Source organism: Ranitomeya variabilis, chromosome 3, assembly GCF_051348905.1.
Source record: "Ranitomeya variabilis isolate aRanVar5 chromosome 3, aRanVar5.hap1, whole genome shotgun sequence".
In the NCBI taxonomy this organism is placed as follows: Eukaryota; Metazoa; Chordata; class Amphibia; order Anura; family Dendrobatidae; genus Ranitomeya; species Ranitomeya variabilis.
Genome location: NC_135234.1, coordinates 482,365,210 through 482,386,628, shown reverse-complemented (window position 1 = coordinate 482,386,628; position 21,419 = coordinate 482,365,210). Strand labels below are relative to the sequence as shown.

The 21,419-nt window shown below is 48.7% G+C and overlaps 1 protein-coding gene across 2 annotated transcripts in view; it reads right to left on the bottom strand.

Annotated features, from left to right (window-relative positions):
• PRPS2 (phosphoribosyl pyrophosphate synthetase 2) overlaps nucleotides 1–4,996 on the bottom strand; it is a 95,117-nt gene extending 90,121 nt beyond the window's left edge. The window contains exon 1 of one of the 2 annotated variants that reach the window (XM_077296714.1): nucleotides 4,202–4,996. In XM_077296714.1, the coding sequence (XP_077152829.1) occupies nucleotides 4,202–4,323 (122 nt within the window). In that variant the 5' untranslated portion in view covers nucleotides 4,324–4,996. The remainder of the gene's footprint in view (nucleotides 1–4,201) is intronic. The other variant, XM_077296715.1, reaches the window with a different exon arrangement.
• Between the last annotated feature and the right edge of the window lie 16,423 nt (nucleotides 4,997–21,419).

Below are 21,419 nucleotides of genomic sequence, written 5' to 3'. Positions count from 1 at the left end.
CGTCCTCTGGCTGTGACGCTCAGGTCAGAGGGCACGATGACGTGATCAGTGCGCTCCGTCTGCCTGAACGTCAGTGCGGAGAACGCTGAAGACAGAGCCACACAGGAAAGAGCAGGTAAATATTAAAAGTGCGGGGGCCTGAGCGACGGAGAGGTGAGTACGTGATTTTTTTTTTTTTATCGCAGCCACAGCATATGGGGCAAGTGCCTGTATGGATCATCTATGGGGCCATAATGTTTGTGCAGCACTATATGGGGCAAGTGCCTGTATGGAGCATCTATGGAGCCATGTTTGTGCAGCACTATATGGGGCAAGTGCCTGCATGGAGCATCTATGGGGCCATAATGTTTGTGCAGCACTAGAAGGAGCAAGTGCCTGTATGGAGCATCTATGGGGCCATAATGTTTGTGCAGCACTACAAGGTGCAAGTGTCTGTATGGAGCATCTATGGGGCCATAATGTTTGTGCAGCACTACAAGGTGCAAGTGTCTGTATGGAGCATCTATGGGGCCATTATTAACCTTTATGCAGGATTATATGGGGCATATTTTAATATGGAACATCTAATCGGGCCCATCAAACTTTATGGAGCATTATATGGGGCTCCTGATTCAATATGGATATTCAAAAACATTTAACCTACTGATGTCTCAATTAATTTTACTTTTATTGGTATCTATTTTTACTTTTGAAATTTACCGGTAGCTGCTGCATTTTCCACCCTAGGCTTATACTCGAGTTAAGTTTTCCCAGTTGTTTATGGCAAAAATAGGGGGGGGGGGGGGGGGTCGGCTTATACTCGGGTCGGCTTATACTCGAGTATATACGAAAAATTAGGTGACAGATTCCCTTTTAAAAAAATAAAAAAACACATTCATCAGGCAGGCACCAGCATCTCCACCGTAGCATGACAATGTACAATATGCAAATATTCATTGTATATAGACATACAGTATATAGTTTTGTTGGAGATTTTTTTTCTTCATCTTAATTACAATGGTGATGGAAGCGGCGCCTGTGCAGTAGCATCCATCGCGTTCCAATAGATGCTATGTGCATCTTGATGGAGCCTAATTTTTTTTTTGCAAAGATGGCAATGGCGCCTGAGCAGTAGCATCTACTGGAATGTGATAGATGCTACTGCGCAGGCGAGATTTTGATTAAGATGGGGAAAAAGAAAAAAATAAATAAAATTACAACAAAACTATATGTCTAAAAAAAAAAAAAAAGAATACTTGCATACTATACATTGTATCATGCATGCACCTGCCTGATGAATGATTTTTTTTATTTAAACAAAGCAGTATGTAAAATTTTGGGCAGGACGATGAGGGATCAGTGACCTTTCAGAAGCCATACTGATGAATGTGTAATCAGAGCACCACATGAAGACCCCCCATAGGCCGCCCCGAAACACGAGCATATCATTAGCTGAAAACTACAAACAACCACAAGAGAGTTCGTCAACCATGTATCATTTTAATCAGTCTAAGGGCACCAACTTGACAGGGTAGGTGCACCCGATCAGAAAACTCTGCGGGTTGGACGCTGAGCAAGTACGCAGCGTCCAACTGTTACACCATAGGGGATGGGATTTCAAGAAGTCCCATGCCCACTTTGTGTGCACCAACGTCTGCGGCTCACCTGCGGAGATGGACATGAGGCGCGTCTTTTCAGATCCCAGCATGTCTATTTATCTTGTGGAGACCCGAGTCCCTGCAAGATAAATTTCACCCGTACGATGTATTGGGATGCCGTGATTCTGCACGGTTCAGTGAACACATGTGGAATCACCTAAGTTCAATAGACGGCAGCGAACATGTGCTGCATCCACAGCGCTGCAAATTCCTGACCGCGGAACATACCCACACTGTCTAATTTATGGAGCAAAATCCAGCTGGAAGGTTCCCTTTAAGTGAACCTGCCAGCTCTCTCACTATGCACTGATATAGGGATGGAGAGCTGCCAATCAGCAGCTGTAGAAAGAGGGAAGCCCATGGGTCAGGAATACACCTGTCTTCACTGCAGTCTCCAGTGATAGTCACACTCTGCAAATATTTAGGGCTTGCTAAAGACTCCTACTGAATCTGGGGGCCAGATGTAAGTGGTGTACAGAGCTGAACACCGCAGATCTGTACACTGTATATTGACTAGTCTCACAGAAGTGAATGGGCATTAAGTTGCAATACCCAGGAATGGACACTGAGCAAAGAACAACTGATCGGAGGGGGTACCACTGCTAGAAACACATTTTGATGAATTAACCACTGGATAGGTCACAAATGTTATTCTTGGACAACCCCCTTAAAACTAAAAAAAAAAAAAAAGTATTGTCTCAAACTACAGACTTTGAAAATCTCTAAAATCATGGTGTGCGTCACTACTCCATGCTGGGCTCAGACAGGACAACATAACCAAGATGACAAGTACAGTATATAGCCTGCCAGAGGGTTAGCAACATTGTGTAGCACTAGGGTCGCTATGTTTTAATCCAACTCAAGACTACATCAGCCGCGAGTCTGTATGTTCTCCTGTGTTTACACTGGTTTCTTTCATGGCCTCTAGTTACTATTATTCCCCCACCCCCTAAAAAAAAAAAAAGTAGGACAAGGCCGTGAAATATAATATTTTTATCAGGATGGTGCTTTCTTGAATGTAAAGGTGCTATGTACTTAGCATAGCTGAAGAATTCCTATTTTTTAATCACCTGAAGTGCAGCAGTGTTTTTTGGCATATCAGTAAAGGATATGGCATTGGTAACCTTAAGGCTTATATATATCTATATACACACACATGCTTTAAGACGCAGATACAGTTTAATATAGTGGTAGAACATTCGCTCTACTCCAATATTCACCTGTGCCGTCTGAGACTCCGCGCTGATGGGACTACATTGCACCTGCTGCAGCGGGTACAGGGCACCATGCCACCATCACACTATGTTCGCATCATACTGGATGGAGGCCAATAATGAATGAGAAATTACACTGAGAAAACACAGACGGCTTCACTATGGATGTGGGAGACAAATTATTTTACAGTGCAGGCGACAAGTGTCCCTCTTCATAGGTAAGTGTAAGGAATTTCGGCCCATCTATCTGTTGATTTACTCAGTTTTCAGTAGATTTATATACATTCAATATTTTTGATGGAACAGTTTTTGTTGATAAGAACTTTATGTAAATATTTTCACAATTGGACCTAGGTTTCTATTTAAACCTTCTGCTGATGCCATTTTCATTAGCCTATGACTAAGGGCGGATTAGTGGTTATTGCTAGTTTGTTTTGTATTTTAAATGGACCACTAAAAGTAAAAGATTCTTTATCAACAGGTGGATGTGCGAAATTCCTCCTACTTACCTACTTGTGCCGATTCTGCATACAGAACAGATTGTATTATCTCACAGCATTGGCTGGGTTTTTCCTTTTTACCCTTTTCCCATAATAGAAATATACACACACAGTATGTATGTGTGTGACTTGCGTTGCCCAGCAGTAACCCTATAATAGTGCAGCCGCTCTCCCTCTGTATCCCCTTGGGGGGAGGTGACCAGATTCCGACATTAGCCAGCTCTAATCAGGGGCCAAACATTGGACGCATGGTGTGATCAACACATGGTGCACCTCACCACCCTGGAGGCACCTCACCACCCTGGAGGCACCTCACCACCCTGGAGGCACCTCACCACCCTGGAGGCACCTCACCACCCTGGAGGCACCTCACCACCCTGGAGGCACCTCACCACCCTGGAGGCACCTCACCACCCTGGAGGCACCTCACCACCATGCAGGCACCTCACCACCCTGGAGGCACCTCACCACCCTGGAGGCACCTCACCACCCTGGAGGCACCTCACCACCATGCAGGCACCTCACCACCCTGGAGGCACCTCACCACCCTGGAGGCACCTCACCACCCTGGAGGCACCTCACCACCATGCAGGCACCTCACCACCCTGGAGGCACCTCACCACCCTGGAGGCACCTCACCACCCTGGAGGCACCTCACCATCAGCACTCAGATGGCCGATGCTAATGATTAGATCGGTGACCGATCGGCAGGTCTCCATGGAGGGCAGGAGAGTGTGGTGTGCAGCAGCACAGCAGTAATGAATGACCCTGGGCCGGACACTGGGACTCCGGGGTTCAGCACGCCCATGCTCACATCATCCATGCTATCACGGCTCCCGGTCCCGCTCACCTGGTCTCCTGGTTGCTGAACTTCTTGGTGACCACCTTGCCCAGCTCCAGCCCCAGCCGGTCTGCTACTTTCTGGGAGAGATCCTGGTGAGAGCTGCCGCTGAACAGCACGATGTTCGGCATGGTACTTGTGCGCAGAGACACTGCAAGATGAATGCCGAGCCCAGAGCAGAAGGGACGAGGCTGCGGCTGAACGCGGGGCTCGCACGGAGGTGTCCGCTCTTCCCCTCTGCTACCAGGGTGCAGGGCTCGGTGTCATGTGGCTACTGTGGAAGCAGGGGGAGGGGAGCCGGAGAGGAAGTGATGGCGGTGCGTCCTCCCGTGCAGGGCCGGCCTCCTCTCGCTCTTCTCCCGCCTATTCCCTTGCAGAGCCCTCCTTCTCCCGTCTGTTCCCTTGCAGAGCCCTCCTTCTCTCGCCTGTTCCCTTGCAGAGCCCTCCTTCTCCCGCCTGTTCCCTTGCAGGGCCGGCCTCCTCCTGCTCATCTCCCGCCTTCTCCAATGCAGGGCCGGCCTCCTCCTCTGGTAACTTCATCTCCCGCCTATTACCGTACAGGGTCGGCCTCCACGTGCTCTGTTCCTGCCTGCTCCGGTATAGTGCCGGTCTCCTCAGTGCTCAGTCCGGCTCTTTCTGGTTATCTGACTCACTCGGCTCCGCTTTTTTGGGCTTGTTTCCATTTGCGAGAAACACGTCCGTGTCTCGCATGCGGAAACCAAGCTCTGGTGCCGGCACTCCAGAGCGGAGCGTGCAGCTCCATGTGTTGCTGTGCGGCTGCACGCTCCGCTCCTAAGTGCCGGCACCAGAGCTTGGTTTCCGCATGCGAGACACGGACGTGTTTCTCGCAAATGGAAACAAGCCCTTTTCAAAAACGGCTCTTCCAGCACATAGTGCTACTTTTTCTACCTTTATCACCTCAGTCCCTTAGCTATAAAGCCTGCGCTTCATTTTACAGCTGTGCAGGAGTCTAGTGAAGGCTTTTTAGCATTGCCATGTTCTCAGCCTGTAGCTCCTGGGACCAGGACCTCACTCCTATTCTGTAGTGCTGACTTGTGTTATTTTCTAAAAATCCATATACTCGCCTGTTCTAATTGCCCCCCCCTGTAATGCTCTCGACCGCTCATGCAGCGGAGCCGGGGAGAATGCGCTCATGCAGCGCGGGGAGAATGATACCTGCAGCAGAGCCGGGGAGAATGCGCTCATGCAGCAGAGCTGGGTATTAGGGTTTGGCGGAACGCACCAAATATTTATAAAGTAATAGGTGTGTTCGCAACCCGGGGTCCACCATGCAGGAGTAAAACCCGCTGCTAGTAACTGATAGTACTATATGGCGGTATCAGTGAACTTTGTTACTTCACAGCGTCACTTAAGACGAGAACGCTGTACCCTGTTAACCTCACAGAGGAAAACAGCTACCAAATTGAGCGAACAGTGTTCATGCAGTCAGAATAGCACACGCAAAACTTCTCACCGGAGGTGCCGGTATTCTAGGGGCTTATTTCACCCGGGCCCTGAATCACTCACACAAAACTCCTCACCGGAAGTGCCGGTATTCTAGGGGCTTATTTCAGCCGGGCCCTGAATCACTCACACAAAACTACTCACTGGAGGTGCTGATATTCTAGGGGCTTATTTCAGCCGGGCCCTGAATCACACAAAATCCCTCACCGGAGGTGCCAGTATTCTAGGGGCTTATTTCGTCCGAACCCTGAAACCACATAAGACCACACTGGCACTGAACACACAACTTAGTTGATGCTAGCGCATGGCCATGCGAACGTTTATAGCTGCAGCAAGACCTTCCTAGAGGACCAATGGGAGCTGCTACAGTATCTGAGCAACTTCAGGACCTTCCTAGAGGACCAATAGGAGCTGCTGCAGTACCTGAGCATGTGACCCCCGACCTCCAATGAGAGGTCTTACCCTGGGCATGCTCAGAAGGGAAAAGCAGGACTTAGTCCCAGAGATGTCTGCTCGACGCTGACCAGTACTGGCTACAATGGCTGAGCCTGGAAAGGGAGCAGTAACCATCCGCACCGTGTCAGGCCAAGCCAGATGCTGGGACCGAAGTCTCCGCCGAGCAGGCTCCACTGCGGCTGGAGAAAAATGGGAGACCGCAGCGGAGATGGCTCGAGATTCCCCCTGCGCAGAGGCGGGAACTCGACCCCTAGCATTACCCCCTCCTAGGGCCCCACCCCCTTGGACCTCGCTACGCTCGAAGGCCACAATGAGCTGCGGAGCTCGAATGTGCTCAGCAGGCTCCCAAGACCTGTCCTCTAGGCCATAACCCTTCCAGTCCACCAAATAAAATTTCTTGTCACATACCACCTTGTACCCCAAAAAAGCATTCACCTCGTAATCGTCCGTAGACAAACCCGATGTCCCGGCAGATGACTCGGAAAACCGGGACATGTGTACGGGCTTCAAGAGAGACACATGAAAGGTGTCGGTGATACCTAGGCGTGGAGGAAGGGCGAGACAGTGGACCACAGGGTTAACCTGTTCGAGGACCTTGAAGGGACCCAAGTAGCGAGGTGCAAACTTAGTGGATTCAACAAGTAGCCTGATGTTACGGGTGGAGAGCCACACTAAGTCGCCAGGAGCAAAGGTTGGGGCGCCGATGAGCATCGGCGGAGGACCTCATTCTCTCCTTAGAGGCCCAAATGTCATCCTGAGTGCGGTCCCAAATGTCCCGTGCCTCCACAGCCCAGTCTGCCACCCTGGTGTTCGCAGACGGCATGGGCACAGGGACACGCGGATGCTGGCCGTAATTAAGGAGAAATGGAGTCTGGTGGAGTCGGCTACGGCGTTGTTAAGCGCAAACTCCGCCCACGGTAGCAAGGATGCCCAGTCATCCTGCCTGGCAGAAACAAAATGACGAAGATATGTGACCAGAGTCTGGTTGGCCTTCCCAACTGTTCTGTCCATTTTAATAGGACAGTGTAGCTCGTTTCATGCATTAAAGGTTCACTACTATTAGTGTTTTGGGTTTGCTGTGTTATAGCACCACCCCAGTGGTGGTTAAATTTATAACCTGTGTTTTTTAGTAATAGAGTGTTGCATTGTGGGTTGCACCAAGGTATCATGGGATGAAGAACCTCCATTTTCCCTCTGTGTTCTTCCTGGACACACGTGTTTGTCTGCTGTGCTGGAAATACCCTACTTAGTTGCCATCCTGGTAATTTTTATCCGGTAAGATCATTATTCCTGTTCTTGCAATGTAGTGTTGCACAGAGTGTGATTAACTGTATAGCAGCCAGTACACAGGAAATGTGATTACCAGGGACTTTATGTAGTTATGTACATAGGTTGCATTATACTGTATACTTTCTTTGTCAGTTGTAAAGTATCAGCTATGTTATTATTTGCCCAATACTTACCCATATCGTTTGTATTCTTATAGTTTTACCGCGCTCATGTTTACCAATAAACAAGTTAGACTACAGAGAACAGTCTGCTTATTTGGGAGACAGAAGTAGTTTATGCCGTATGTCGGATCACACACCGCATCAACGTGTATGAAGACAGAACAGTAAAACGGAAGCTAGACGCCAGCGATAGCAGTAAAACGGAGGCTAGACGCCAGCGAGAACAGTAAAACTGATGCTAGACGCCGGCGATGACAGTAAAAGGAGGCTAGACGCCAGCGATAGCAAATACCACTTAAGCAGCCGCTTGTACCACACCGCACTTCCCGTGGATACCGCAGCGGCCGCCATAGTCACAAGTACCGAGAGTGCAGCCCACCAAGCGCGACACGTCTCAGTCCACGCTGAAGTTCATTTCTACCCGCTCTGAGAAGTCCTACAGTCTGCATACAGACACGAAATGTCTGCAAGTCGAGCGTCTTCACTCGGGACAAGGTCCCAAACAAGCCGCTCTAGCAAGTCTTCTTCGAAAAGGTCTGTCACCCTCGCCCATGCAGCAGCTGATGCGGCGAAAGTAAGATCCTCCTTCGCTGCACAAGAGATGCAGTTAAAGCTAAGACAAGCAGATAGAGAAGCAGAAAGCCTGCCAAGAAGCAGAAAGAGCCCGCCTGCAGGCAGAGCAAGAAGCAGAAAGAGCCCGCCTGCAAGCGGATAGAGACACAGATACAGCACACCTGCAAGCGACCTTAGAAAGGCTTTCCGCTGAAAAAGAAGCAGCAGCCTCAATAGCCAAAGCTGAGTTCTTAGAAGCCGTGGAGTTTCCTGAATCTGAGCGAGACAGCGACGTACGTGGACCAGACCTTGATCGTCAGGACCCAGCTCAACGCGTCTGAGTATGTCCACCAACATCCTAAAATCGACGATAACTCTGATCCGTTACACCAACCAGCCTATACAGATTATCAGAGATCCTTCTTCCAAATGCCGTACTGGAAGCAGGAAGGTACACCGCAAAACGACGTTGACCACCACTACCGTCCTACAGAACAGAAGGTACGGCCTCCTCCCAGACTGACAGGGACACCCTTCGCCTCGGAACGGTTTTATACAGACTTTCCTAAACCAGAAGCCCGTACCAGGTATGAGGACGCACCATACACACCGCATGACAACAGCACACCAGCTCATGTCGGAACTGACTTAGCCACTATGAACTTTGCAAGGTTCTTTACCCGCCGGGAGCTGGTGACCAAGGGACTTGTAAAGTTCACTGATCGAGCTGAAAGCTATAGAGCATGGCGAGCCTCCTTCCAGAACATCATCAGAGACTTGGATCTTTCCAGTAGTGAAGAGTTAGATCTACTGGTAAAGTGGCTTAGGAACGAGTCAGCTGAACACGCCAAAAGAATCAGGAACATTAACATAAAGTACCCACACACAGGACTTCTTATGGTGTGGGAGAGACTCGAAGAATGTTATGGGTCAATAGAAGCTATAGAAAACGCTTTGTATAAAAGAATTGATGATTTCCCCAAGATAGCAAATAAGGGTTATCAAAAGCTCAGGGAACTGAGCGACTTGTTAATGGAGGTACATGCTGCTCAGGTAGAAGGTGACCTACCAGGGTTGGCATTCCTGGACACTGCCAGAGGTGTCAACCCGATTGTCCAAAAGCTCCCTTACAACTTACAAGAAAAGTGGGTCAGTCACGGGTCCCGTTACAAACAGGCTCATAAGGTACCATTTCCTCCCTTCAGGGTGTTTGTAGACTTTGTTGCTCAGCAGGCTAAAGTTAGAAATGACCCCAGTTTCGATTTCACTATGTCATGTACCAATACCTCTGGTGTATAACCCAGTAAAACACCAGTGGCAGTACACAAAACTAATGTTACCTCCACAGGGTTTTCTTACAGGGCAAGTAAGTCCTCTCCAGAAGAGGACAATCCTCAGTATCTCAGCAAACACTGCCCCCTACACAAGAAGCCTCATCCTCTACTAAAATGTAGAGCCTTCAGGGAGAAGTCTCTAGAAGACCGTAAGAGTTTCCTAAAGGAAAACAAGATATGCTTCAGATGCTGCTCGACGACCTCACACTTCGCCAAAAACTGTGAAACCAGCGTGAAATGCGCAGAATGTAGTAGTGTGGAGCATAACACGGCTTTACACCCTGGACCACCCTCGGGGGTATCGTCGCGAGTAGAAGAGTCTGCCGAAAAACAGATGGGCACTGACATAGACACCCAAGTGGTCACTTCTCAGTGTACAGAGATCTGCAAGGAACTCATAGCAGGAAGATCCTGCTCGAAGATCTGTCTTATCAGAGTATTCCCAGTGAGCCAATGGGATAAGGCAATCAAGGTATATGCAATCTTGGACGATCAAAGCTACAGGTCTCTAGCTAAGTCCTTTCTCTTTGACACCTTCAACATTGCTGGTCCCGGCTCTCCGTACTCCTTGACGAGGTGCAGGTACTGTCGAGACGGCGGAGAGAAAAGCGACCGGATTCAAAGTAGAGTCTATAGATGGTCAAACCTGCTTATCCTTGCCATCAATACTGGAGTGCAACCAGATTCCCGACAACAGGTCTGAGATACCTACACCAGAGGTAGCAGCTCACCCACTTGAAACGTATAGCTCACCTGATACTGGAGCTTGACCAAGGAGCTCCTATCGTCTTACTCCTCGGAAGAGACATACTAGGGTCCACAAGGCTAGAGGACAGATTAACGGCCCACAAAACGCCCCGTATGCTCAGAGACTTGACCTACGATGGGTCATCGTGGGAGACGTCTGTTTGGGTGGATCACACAGGCCAACATCAGTCAACAACATGCTCACCAATACTCTCGAAAATGGACATCCGTCTCTCTTCCAGCCATGCGAGAGCAGTTTCCTGATTAAAGAATTGCCACACAACGCCCCTCCACCTTGTCCTTTAGCTGATCCTTCCTGTGAAGACCATGCATGCGACGGAGAGGAAGATCATATAGGATGCACAGTTTTCCACAGGACAAGAGAAGGCAACCAGGTAGCAACGTCCATAGAGGACAGACTGTTCTTGGGCATCATGGAGCGAGAGATAGTAAGAGATGAATCAAAGAGTTGGGTCACACCTTTACCATTCAAACCACAGAGGCAACGCTTACCCAACAACAGAACTTGTCTACAGTCGATTTGCCTCCCTTACACACAAACTGCAGAAGGCATCAGAAACAAGAGAACACTTCTTTACCTTCATGGAGAGAATATTCCAGAGTGGCCACGCGGAAATTGCACCTGTACTTCAAGATTCCGAGGAATGTTGGTAGTTACCTATTTTCGGCATGTATCATCCAAAGAAACCAGGCCAGATAAGAGCGGTATTTGACTCAAGTGCCAGATACAAAGGTGTTTCTCTAAACGACGTCTTTCTGTCTTGTCCAGACCTCAACAACAGACTTCTGGGAGTACTTCTTCATTTCCGCAAAGATGCAGTAGCATTTATGGCCGACATACAACAGATGTTTCACTGCTTCCTTGTTAAAGAAGAACACAGAAACTACTTGAGGTTTTTCTGGTACCGCGATAATGACCCCTACAAGGACATCGTGGAATATCGTATGAAGGCACACATCTTGGGGAACAGCCCTTCCCCTGCTGTCGCTATCTATGGCCTTATATGTAAAACAAGAGGGGATTATAGGGAGAAAAATGGGAAGCGCAGACTTCTGAGTGTAGTAGTTAGTTTCCAAAGGTGTGTACTCAGTGTGAATCCACTCACCTTTTTAGTGTCTTGATATACTGTGTATAGATCCAATCCATGGATCACTCCATTCCTCTTTCCACTCAGTTTGCTGCAAAGATCTGGGAACTGATGAGCGCACTGAACAGTGCTTTCATAGGCGATAACTCTTTGTGAATGTTTTTCCCAGCAATATGCGCTCCTGAAGGATGATGATGGAACTCGATATTCTGATTCAAAGATGATTTTTATTTCAAACTAAAATACAACCGGTTTCGACTTCTTAGAGTCTTCCTCAGGTATGACATTATACCTGAGGAAGACTCTAAGAAGTCGAAACCGGTTGTATTTTAGTTTGAAATAAAAATCATCTTTGAATCAGAATATCGAGTTCCATCATCATCCTTCAGGAGCGCATATTGCTGGGAAAAACATTCACAAAGAGTCATCTATGGCCTTAGACATTCAGCCAGAGAGGGTGAAGCAAAGTATGGATCGGATGTAAGATTATTTGTGGAAAAGGATTTCTACGTAGATGACTGCCTGAAATCCACACCCACAGATGAGTCGGCAGTCAGTCTCCTGAAAAGAGCACAAGAAATGCTCGCTTCATCCAATTTGAGGTTGCACAAAATTGCTTCCAACAGCCAAAAACTAATGGCAGCCTTTCCCTCTCAAGATTACTCAACCGATTTAAAAGACTTGGATTTAAGCACGGACTCCCTTCCCATACAGTGTAGCCTGGGTTTTCTCTGGGATTTGAAAAAGGATGCATTCACCTTCCAGATCAGCGAAGAAGAGAAACACTTCACGCGTAGAGGCGTCCTGTCCGTTGTAAACAGCTTGTACGATCCTCTGGGATTTGTAACCCCTGTAACTATCCAAGGTAAAATGATGTTGAGAGACTTCACCCAAGAGACGTCCGATTGGGATGATCCACTTCCCAGCAAGAAAAGAGACTTGTGGGTAAGATGGAAGAACTCTTTAGAAGCCCTGTCAAGTCTCTACGTGGCATGACCATATGCTTCTGTTCCATCAACAGAAATCAAGATGCAAAGGCTTTGTATCTTCTGCAATGCCTCAACCAAAGCAATTGCAGCAGTGGCGTATTTGAAAACAACCGACATCAACGAACAATGCCACATAATGCTTGTTATGAGCCGGACAAAACTGGCCCCACTCCGTGAACACACAGTACCCAGACTGGAACTCTGCAGCTGTGCTAGCAGTAGAGTTGGCTGAACTTATCTCGACAGAAATGGACCTGGAAGTCAAAGAAGTCGAGTTCTACACGGACATCAAGGTAGTGCTGGGGTACATTTGCAATGAAACTCGTCGCTTTTATGTCTATGTCAGCAACCGGGTGCTAAGGATCAGGAGATCCACCGACCCTAAACAGTGGCACTATGTGTCCACGCACCACAATCCGGCGGACCACGCAACCAGATCCGTTGAAGCAAGACACCTTAAGGACACAACCTGGTTTACTGGTCCTACATTCTTATACCGTTCGACGCCATATATTGACGAGTCAAACACCTTTGAACTGGTGGATCCAGAGGCAGATGAGGAAATCTGCCCTCAGGTATCCGTTCTACGTACGGTGACTAAAAACAATCACCTCAAATCCCACCGTTTCACCAGGTTCTCAACTTGGAATTTGCTTGTTCGTGCCCTCATTCGTTTAATTTCTCAGACCAGTTGCGGAACTTGTCTTACTGTTTTCACCAAAAGAGCTGTGTGTGGCATCGGTTGATGCCAAGCGGGGAGTGTTCTGTCCATTGTAATAGGACAGTGTAGCTCGTTTCATGCATTAAAGGTTCACTACTATTAGTGTTTTGGGTTTGCTGTGTTATAGCACCACCCAGTGGTGGTTAAATTTATAACCTGTGTTTTTTTAGTAATTAGAGTGTTGCATTGTGGGTTGCACCAAGGTATCATGGGATGAAGAACCTCCATTTTCCCTCTGTGTTCTCCCTGGACACGTGTTCTTATGCTGTGCTGGAAATACCTTACTTAGTTGCCATCCTGGTAAAGTTTATCCAGTAAGATCATTATCCCTGTTCTTGCAATGTAGTGTTGTACAGTGTAACTGTATAGCAGCCAGTACACAGAAAATGTTATTACCAGGGACTTACTGTATGTAGTTATGTACATAGGTTGCATTATACTGTATACTTTCTTTGTCAGTTGTAAAGTATCAGCTATGTTATTATTTGCCCAATACTTACCATATCATTTGTATTCTTATAGTTTTACCGCGCTCATGTTTACCAATAAACAAGTTAGACTACAGAGAACAGTCTGCTTATTTGAGAGACAGAAGTGGTTTATGCCTTATGTCGGATCACACACCGTATCAACGTGTATGAAGACAGAACACCAACCAACCCATTTGTCTCGGGATGATATGCCGAGAGATTCAACTCAATGCTGAGTAGACGACAAAGCTCTCTCCAGAATCGAGACGCAAACAGGGGACCACGGTCACTGACAATTTTGTCTGGCATACCGTGTAGGCGAAAGATATGTTTGATAAACAACGCTGCCAGCGCCCATGCAGAAGGTAGCCGTAGAAGAGACACCAAGTGCACCATTTTGGAAAAATGGTCGGTGATCACCCAAATAATGGTGCAGCTACGACTCTTTGGTAAGCCCACCACAAAATCCATCCCGACCATCTCCCAGGGCATGTCCGCCACCGGCAGGGGGTAAAGTAACCCAGCTGGCCATTGACGAGGAGCCTTGTTCTTGGTGCAGGAGACACACGCCCGAACATAGTCTGCGACGTCACGGCCATTTGTGGCCACCAGTATGTCCTCTCCAGTAGCTCAGATGTCCTTTTGGACCCAAAATGTCCACCCACCCTGGACGAGTGAGCCCAAGAGAGAACCTCCGGACGTAGACTGGGTGGTACAAAAGTCTTGCCCGGAGGCACAGACTAGTGAAACCGGGGCCACAGTTCTCAGACTCTCGGTAGGGACAATACGCCGAGGCTCCTCTTCCTCCTCCTCAGATGATACAACAGAGCGAGAGAGAGCATCGGCACAAATGTTCTCCCCGGAAAGGAAATGGAGGGTGAAATAGAACCTGGAGAAGAACAAGGACCATCTGGCCTGGCGAGAATTTAACCGCTGGGCTGTCTGTAGGTAAACCAAATTCTTGTGGCCTGTGAATACTTGGAAAGAAAAGTGAGCCCTCTCCAAAAGATGTCTCCACTCACAGACGGCCAACTTCATTGCTAGCAACTCCCTGTCCCCGATAGAATAATTTCTCTCCGCTGGTGTGAAGGTCTTGGAAAACAAGAAGCAACGATGCTTCCGATCTAGAGCATCCTTTTGAAAGAGGAGTGCTCCAGCACCAACAGAAGAGGCATCCACCTCTATGATAAACGGCTTATCTACATCGGGAAGATGTAGGATGGGAGCGCTAGCAAAATGGGACTTAATAGAAGTGAAGGCCTTGGAGACCTCCTCAGACCACAATTTGGGATTTGCTCCCTTCTTGGCGAGGGCTACCAAGGGAGCTACCAGAGTTGAGAAATGAGGAATGAACTGGCGATAGATATCAGGGTCAGGGGATATTTATTCTTATAGGTGATGGCGTTAAGACCCCTGTAGTCTATACATGGACGTAGTTCCCCGTTCTTCTTCTGCACGAAGAAGAACCCGGCCCCTGCTGGTGACACTGACTTCCTAATGAATCCCCTTGCCAGATTTTCCTGGATATATTGTGACATTGCCTCCGTCTCCGGGAGAGATAACGGATAGACTCGACCCCGGGGAGGCTCAGCACCAGGCAAGAGGTCTATAGGACAGTCATAGGGGCGGTGAGGCGGAAGGGTCTCCGCAGCCCTTTTGGAGAACACGTCCACATAGGGCTAATATTGCTTGGGGAAAGAGGATAGATCTGCGGGTACCTCAGTAGTAGCAACCTGAATGCATTCCCTCTGACATCTACCCCCACAAGATTCACCCCATCCCAAAATTCTGCCTGTGGACCACTCAATATGAGGAGAGTGGTACCGTAGCCAAGGTTTCTCTAACAGGACCTCATCAATTCCCTCAGGAATGACGGACCAGAGATATAATCTGATCAGAGGGAGACATGGACAGAGTGAAAGGGATGGTCTGGTGTGTAATCTGTGAGGGCAGTGTCGATCCATTTACCACTCGTACGGTAACTGGTTGAGCTAGCATTACCAGGGGAATTGCGTGACGTTGGGCGAAGGCAGAAGACATAAAATTGCCCTCAGCCCCAGAATCTACGCAGAGCTTAACCAAGTGGGAGAATGAGCCTATGGTAATTGTCCCCTTAAAGACAATTTGGAGGCAAACGTCGCCGTGTCTAGTGTACCTCCACCTACTACCACTAGACGCTGACGTTTCCTCGACCGCTGGGGACATCTGGTGGCAAGATGTCTTGACTGCTGGCAAACATGACAGACCTTGAGTGTACGAGCGGTCCGGGACTTAGATCCCGCTCGTGACACTTCCATGGCCTCCTTTGACTCAGGGACCAGGACCGGAGATTCCAAAGGTTTGGCGAAGGTGGGAGCCAGCCGAATCCTCTGCCTACACTGGGCTTGTTCTAACCTCCGCTCGGGAAAACGGAGGTCAATACGAGTGGACACAGCTATTAACTCCTCCAGTGTGGCGGGAATCTCCCTAGTGGCCAGAGCGTCCTTCACGTGGTTAGCCAGTCCCCTCCAAAATATTGGGATAAGGGCTTTATACGACCACTCCAACTCAGATGCTAGGGTACGGAAGTGGACGGCAAAATGTCTGACCAAGGACGAGCCCTGAGTCAATGCCTGAGTCAGTTGGAGCGCCGTATCATGGGTGACTCGAGATCTTAAAAAGACCTGTTTCAGAGTGCTCAAGAACAGCGGAGCACTCTACACCACATGATCGCCATGCTCCCACAGCGGCGTAGCCCACTCCTACGTCCTGTCCGACAGGAGAGAGACTATGAATCCCACCTTTGCCCGATCTGTGGGGAAACGTGCAGCCAGAAGCTCGAGATGTATAGAGCACTGGCTCACGAACCCCCTACAAGATTTACTATCTCCAGAAAATCACTAGCCAGACCCTGGCACTAGTAATACGTTAGGGTTTGGCGGAATGCACCAAATATTTATTTCTAAAGTAATAGGTGCGTTCGCAACCCGGGGTCCACCGTGCAGGAGTAAAACCTGATGCTAGTAACTGACAGTACTATATAGCGGTATAAGTGAACTCTGTTACTTCACAGAGTCACTTAAGACAAGAGAAAGCTGTGCCCTGTTAACCTCACAAAGGAACACAGCTGCCAAATACTGTAGAGCAAACAGTGGTCATGCAGTCAGAATAGAACACACAAAGCTCCTCACCGGACGTTCCGGTATTCTGGGGGCTTATTTCAGCCGGGCCTTGAATCACTCACACAAAACTCACCGGAGGAGCCAGTGTTTTAGGGGCTTATTTCAGTCGAACCCTGAAACCACATACATAAGACCACACTGGCGCTGAACACACAACTTAGTTGATACTAGTGCATGGCCATGCGAACCTTTTATAGCTGCAGCAACTTCAGGACCTTCCTAGAGGACCAATGGGAGCTGCTACAGTATCTGAGCAACTTCAGGACCTTCCAAGAGGACCAATGAGAGCTGCTGTAGTACCTGAGCATGTGTCCCCCGACCTCCAATGAGAGGTCTTACCCTGGGCATGCTCAGAAGGGGAAAAGCAGGACTTAGTCCCAGAGACGTCTGCTCGCCGCTGACCAGTACTGGCTACAATGGCTGAGCCTGGAAAGGCAGCAGTAACCATCCGCACCGTATCAGGCTGAGCCAGACGCTGGGACCGAAGTCTCCGCAGAGCAGGCTCCACTGCGGCTGGAATGGGAGACCGCAGCGGAGATGGCTCGAGATTCCCCCTGTGAAGAGGCCGGAACACGACCCCTAACACTGGCGAGAATGCGCTCATGCAGTGGAGCCGGGGAGAATGTGCTCATGCTGCGGAACCGGGCAGAATGCGCTCATGCAGCAGGAGCCAGGGAGAATGCGCTCATGCAGTGGAGCTGGGGAGAATGTGCTCATGCAGCGGAGCCGGGGAGAATGCGCTCATGCAGCAGAGCTGGGGAGAATGCGCTCATGCAGCGGAGCCGGGGAGAATGCGCTCTTGCCGGGGAGAATGCGCTAATGCAGCGGAGCTGGGGAGATTGCGCTCATGCAGTGCGGGGAGAATGTTGCCTGTAGCAGAGCCGGGGAGAATGCACTCATGCAGCAGAGTCGGGGAGAATGCGCTCTTGCATCGGAGCCGGGGAGAATGCGTTCATGTAGCGGAACCGGGCAGAATGCGCTCATGCAGCAGGAGCCAGGGAGAATGCGCTCATGCAGTGGAGCTGGGGAGAATGTGCTCATGCAGCGGAGCCGGGGAGAATGCGCTCATGCAGCAGAGCTGGGGAGAATGCGCTCATGCAGCGGAGCTGGGGAGAATGCACTCTGGCAGCGCAGGGAGAATGATGCCTGCAGGAGATCCGGGGAGAATGCGCTCATGCAGCGGAGCCGGGGAGAATGCGCTCTTGCCGGGGAGAATGCGCTAATGCAGCGGAGCTGGGGAGATTGCGCTCATGCAGTGCGGGGAGAATGTTGCCTGTAGCAGAGCCGGGGAGAATGCGCTCATGCAGCAGAGTCGGGGAGAATGCGCTCTTGCATCGGAGCCGGGGAGAATGCGTTCATGTAGCGGAGCCGGGGAGAATGAGCTCATGCAGCGGAGCTGGGGAGAATGCGCTCATGCAGCGGAGCTGGGGAGAATGTGCTCATGCAGCGGAGCCGGGGAGAATGCGCTCATGCAGCGGAGCCGGGGAGAATGCGCTCATGCAGCGGAGCCAGGGAGAATGATGCCTGCAGCACAGCTGGGGAGAATGCGCTCATGCAGCAGAACTGGGGAGAATGCGCTCATGCAGTGGAGTGGGGAGAATGACACCTGTAGCAAAGCCGGGGAGAATGCGCTTATGCAGAGGAGCCAAGAAGAATGCGTTCATGCAGCGGAGCCAGGGAGAATGCGCTCATGCAGCAGAGCCGGAGAGAATGTGCTCATGCAGCGGAGCCGGGGAGAATGATGCCTGCAGCGAGCGGCCCTGGACCTCAGGGAGTGACAGGACACTGCTCTCCAAGCTCAGCAGAGGTTCGGGGCCCGCTTGCTGCAGGTGTCATTCTCCCCTGGTCCGCTGCATGATCGGTTGCATGGATTACAGTGGAGGGCATTTAAAACAGGCGAGTATAAGGATTTTTTGTATTTTATCCTTATTTTTACAGGTAGAGACAGTGGGAGCAGACTACTAGTCTCGTCATTATCCCCTGCTGGTGCTGGGAACCATGATGATTGCAGCGTTCAGCACTCGGTGCTTGGGAACAGAGCAAACTGTGAACTGATTCCCAGGCTCCGATACATGTTGCACAGATGGCATCCATGTTGGGTACGTGTCACATGGACTCATTGACTTGAATGGGTCCGTGTGATCCGTGCTGTCGTCCACGACACATGGTCTGTGGAAAGACAATGATGTGCGCAGACTCATTTATTTCATTGGGTCTGTGTGTGTGTGTCACTGTCTCCGGTATGGAAACTGTCACCAAATGTACCGGAGATACTGACCTGTTAACCCCTTTCTGCCAGCTGATGGAATAGTACGTCAGCTGGCAGATCCCCTGCTTTAAGGTGGGCTCCGGCAGTGAACCCACCTTAAAGCCGCGACATGTCAGCTGTTTTGTACAGCTGACATGTGCGCGCAATGAGCGCGAGCGGAATCGCGATCCGCCCGCGCCCATTAACTAGTTAAATGCCGCCGTCAAGCGCTGACAGCGGCATTTAACTAGCGCGCGCGGCCGGAAGTGCTCGCACTGCTGACCCCCGTCACATGATCGGGGGTCAGCGGTGCATTGCCATAACAACCAGAGGTCTCCTTGAGACCTCTATGGTTGTTGATGGCCGATTGCTTTGAGCGCCACCCTGTGGTCGGCGCTCAAAGTACACTTGCCTTTCTGCTACACAGAGGTGATCTGTATTTCACCTTTATGTAGCAGAGCCGATCGTGTAGTGCATGCTTCTAGCCTCCTATGGAAGCTATTGAAGCATGCCAAAATAAAAAAAAAAAGTTTAAAAATATAAAAAAAATTAAAAATATATAAAAGTTCAAATCACCCCCCTTTCGCCCCAATCAAAATAAAACAAAAAAAATTAAACATACACATATTTGGTATCGCCGCGTTCAGAATTGCCCGATCTATCAATAAAAACAAAGGATTAACCTGACCGCTAAATGGCGTAGCGAGAAAAAAAATCAAAACGCCAAAATTACGTTTTTTTTGTCGCCGCGACATTGCATTAAAATGCAATAACGGGCGATCAAAAGAATGTATCTACACCAAAATGGTATAATTAAAAACATCAGCTAGGCACGCAAAAAATAAGCTCTCACCCGACCCCAGATCATGAAAATTGGAGACGCTATGGGTATCGGAAAATCGCGCAATATATATATATATTTTTTTTTAGCAAACTTTGGAATTTTTTTTCACCACTTAGATAAAAAATAACCTAGACATGTTAGGTGTCTATGAACTCGTAATGACCTGGAGACTCATAATGGCAGGTTAGTTTTAGCATTTGGTGAACCTAGCAAAAAAGCCAAACAAAAAACAAGTGTGAGATTGCACTTTTTTTGCAATTTCATCACACTTGGAATTTTTTCCCTGTTTTCTGTTACACGGCATGGTAAAACCAATAGTATCGTTCAAAAGTACATCTCGTCCCGCAAAAAATAAGCCCTCACTTGGCCATATTGACGGAAAAATAAAAAAGTTATGGCTCTGGGAAGGAGGGGAGCAAAAAACGAAAACGAAAAAACGGAAAAAGCTTCGGGGGTGAAGGGGTTAAAGAGCCCTAATAAAGAAGTGCGTTTCTTTTTAATTATAAACATGTCCACAAAAGGACAATCTATTTAAATCTAAACTTAACATGATAAAAACTATAAAAGAAAAAAAATTGTGTTTAATGCCAGAATTTGGGGGTTTTGGTCACAATGTCACAAAAAAATGCATTAAGAAGCAATCAAAGCATCATATGCACCCCAACATTTCATATACAGAAGTCTCAGATGTTTTGGAAAATTGCAACTCAAGTATTTTTTTTGTTATGAATTTCTCAATTTTTTTACCCCAATAAAATAAAATAAAAAAATAACACACAAGCCTAAGAAACATTTTTTGTATTTTACCACTGACAATGTCAAATTTACAGCTCTTAGGCCTCTTTCACACATCAGTGTCTCCAGTTCGTGTGGTGACAGTTTTCACACTTACCGGAGACACTGACACATGTAGACACATTCAAGTGAATGGGTCTGTGCACATGTGTCCATGTTCCTCACACATAGACAAATCCATTTTTTCCCGTCAGCACGGACAGCAAAACGTCCCGCATACGTGCACACGGAGAACACACATGGATGTCATCCGTGTGACACTCATCGGCATCGGGGAAGAAGCGCTACAGTAAGTTGTATGGTAAATAAAGACACAGCCACAATAAAGTCCTTTATTAGAAATATAAACGTAAAACCGTGTTTTGTTTTATTTAAAAATAACAAACACAATTATACTCACCTAATGCCAAATTCCACCGAAAACTAAGTAAAAAGCCCCCTCCTGCTGTCATTGTTCTGACTTGAATATAAGGCCGGGGTCACACTCGCGAGTGCAATACGAGAAACTTGCACATCAAGTCCCTGCACTTCTGCTGGCACTCGGGACCCGGAGCATTCAGCTGCATAGAAATACATACAGCCACACACTGCGGTCTCGAGTGCCGGGTATTGAGTTTCTCCCATTGAAATTGCAAGTGTGATCCCGGCCTAACTCTCATCATTCTACCCTGCTCACACTGATCGCTGGCAGAGGAGAATGATGAGAGCCGTGTTCTGAACCTGGCACCGGGGAACAGTGCTTACTGTAACGCTTCTTCCCTGCTGGCCGTCTGTGTAGTACTGATGCGGCACATGGGCGGCACAGGGTTGCCACACGTGTCCCGCAAGTATTACACACATGGACACGGATATCTCTGGTACTGTTTTTCTGGTACCAAAAATAAGC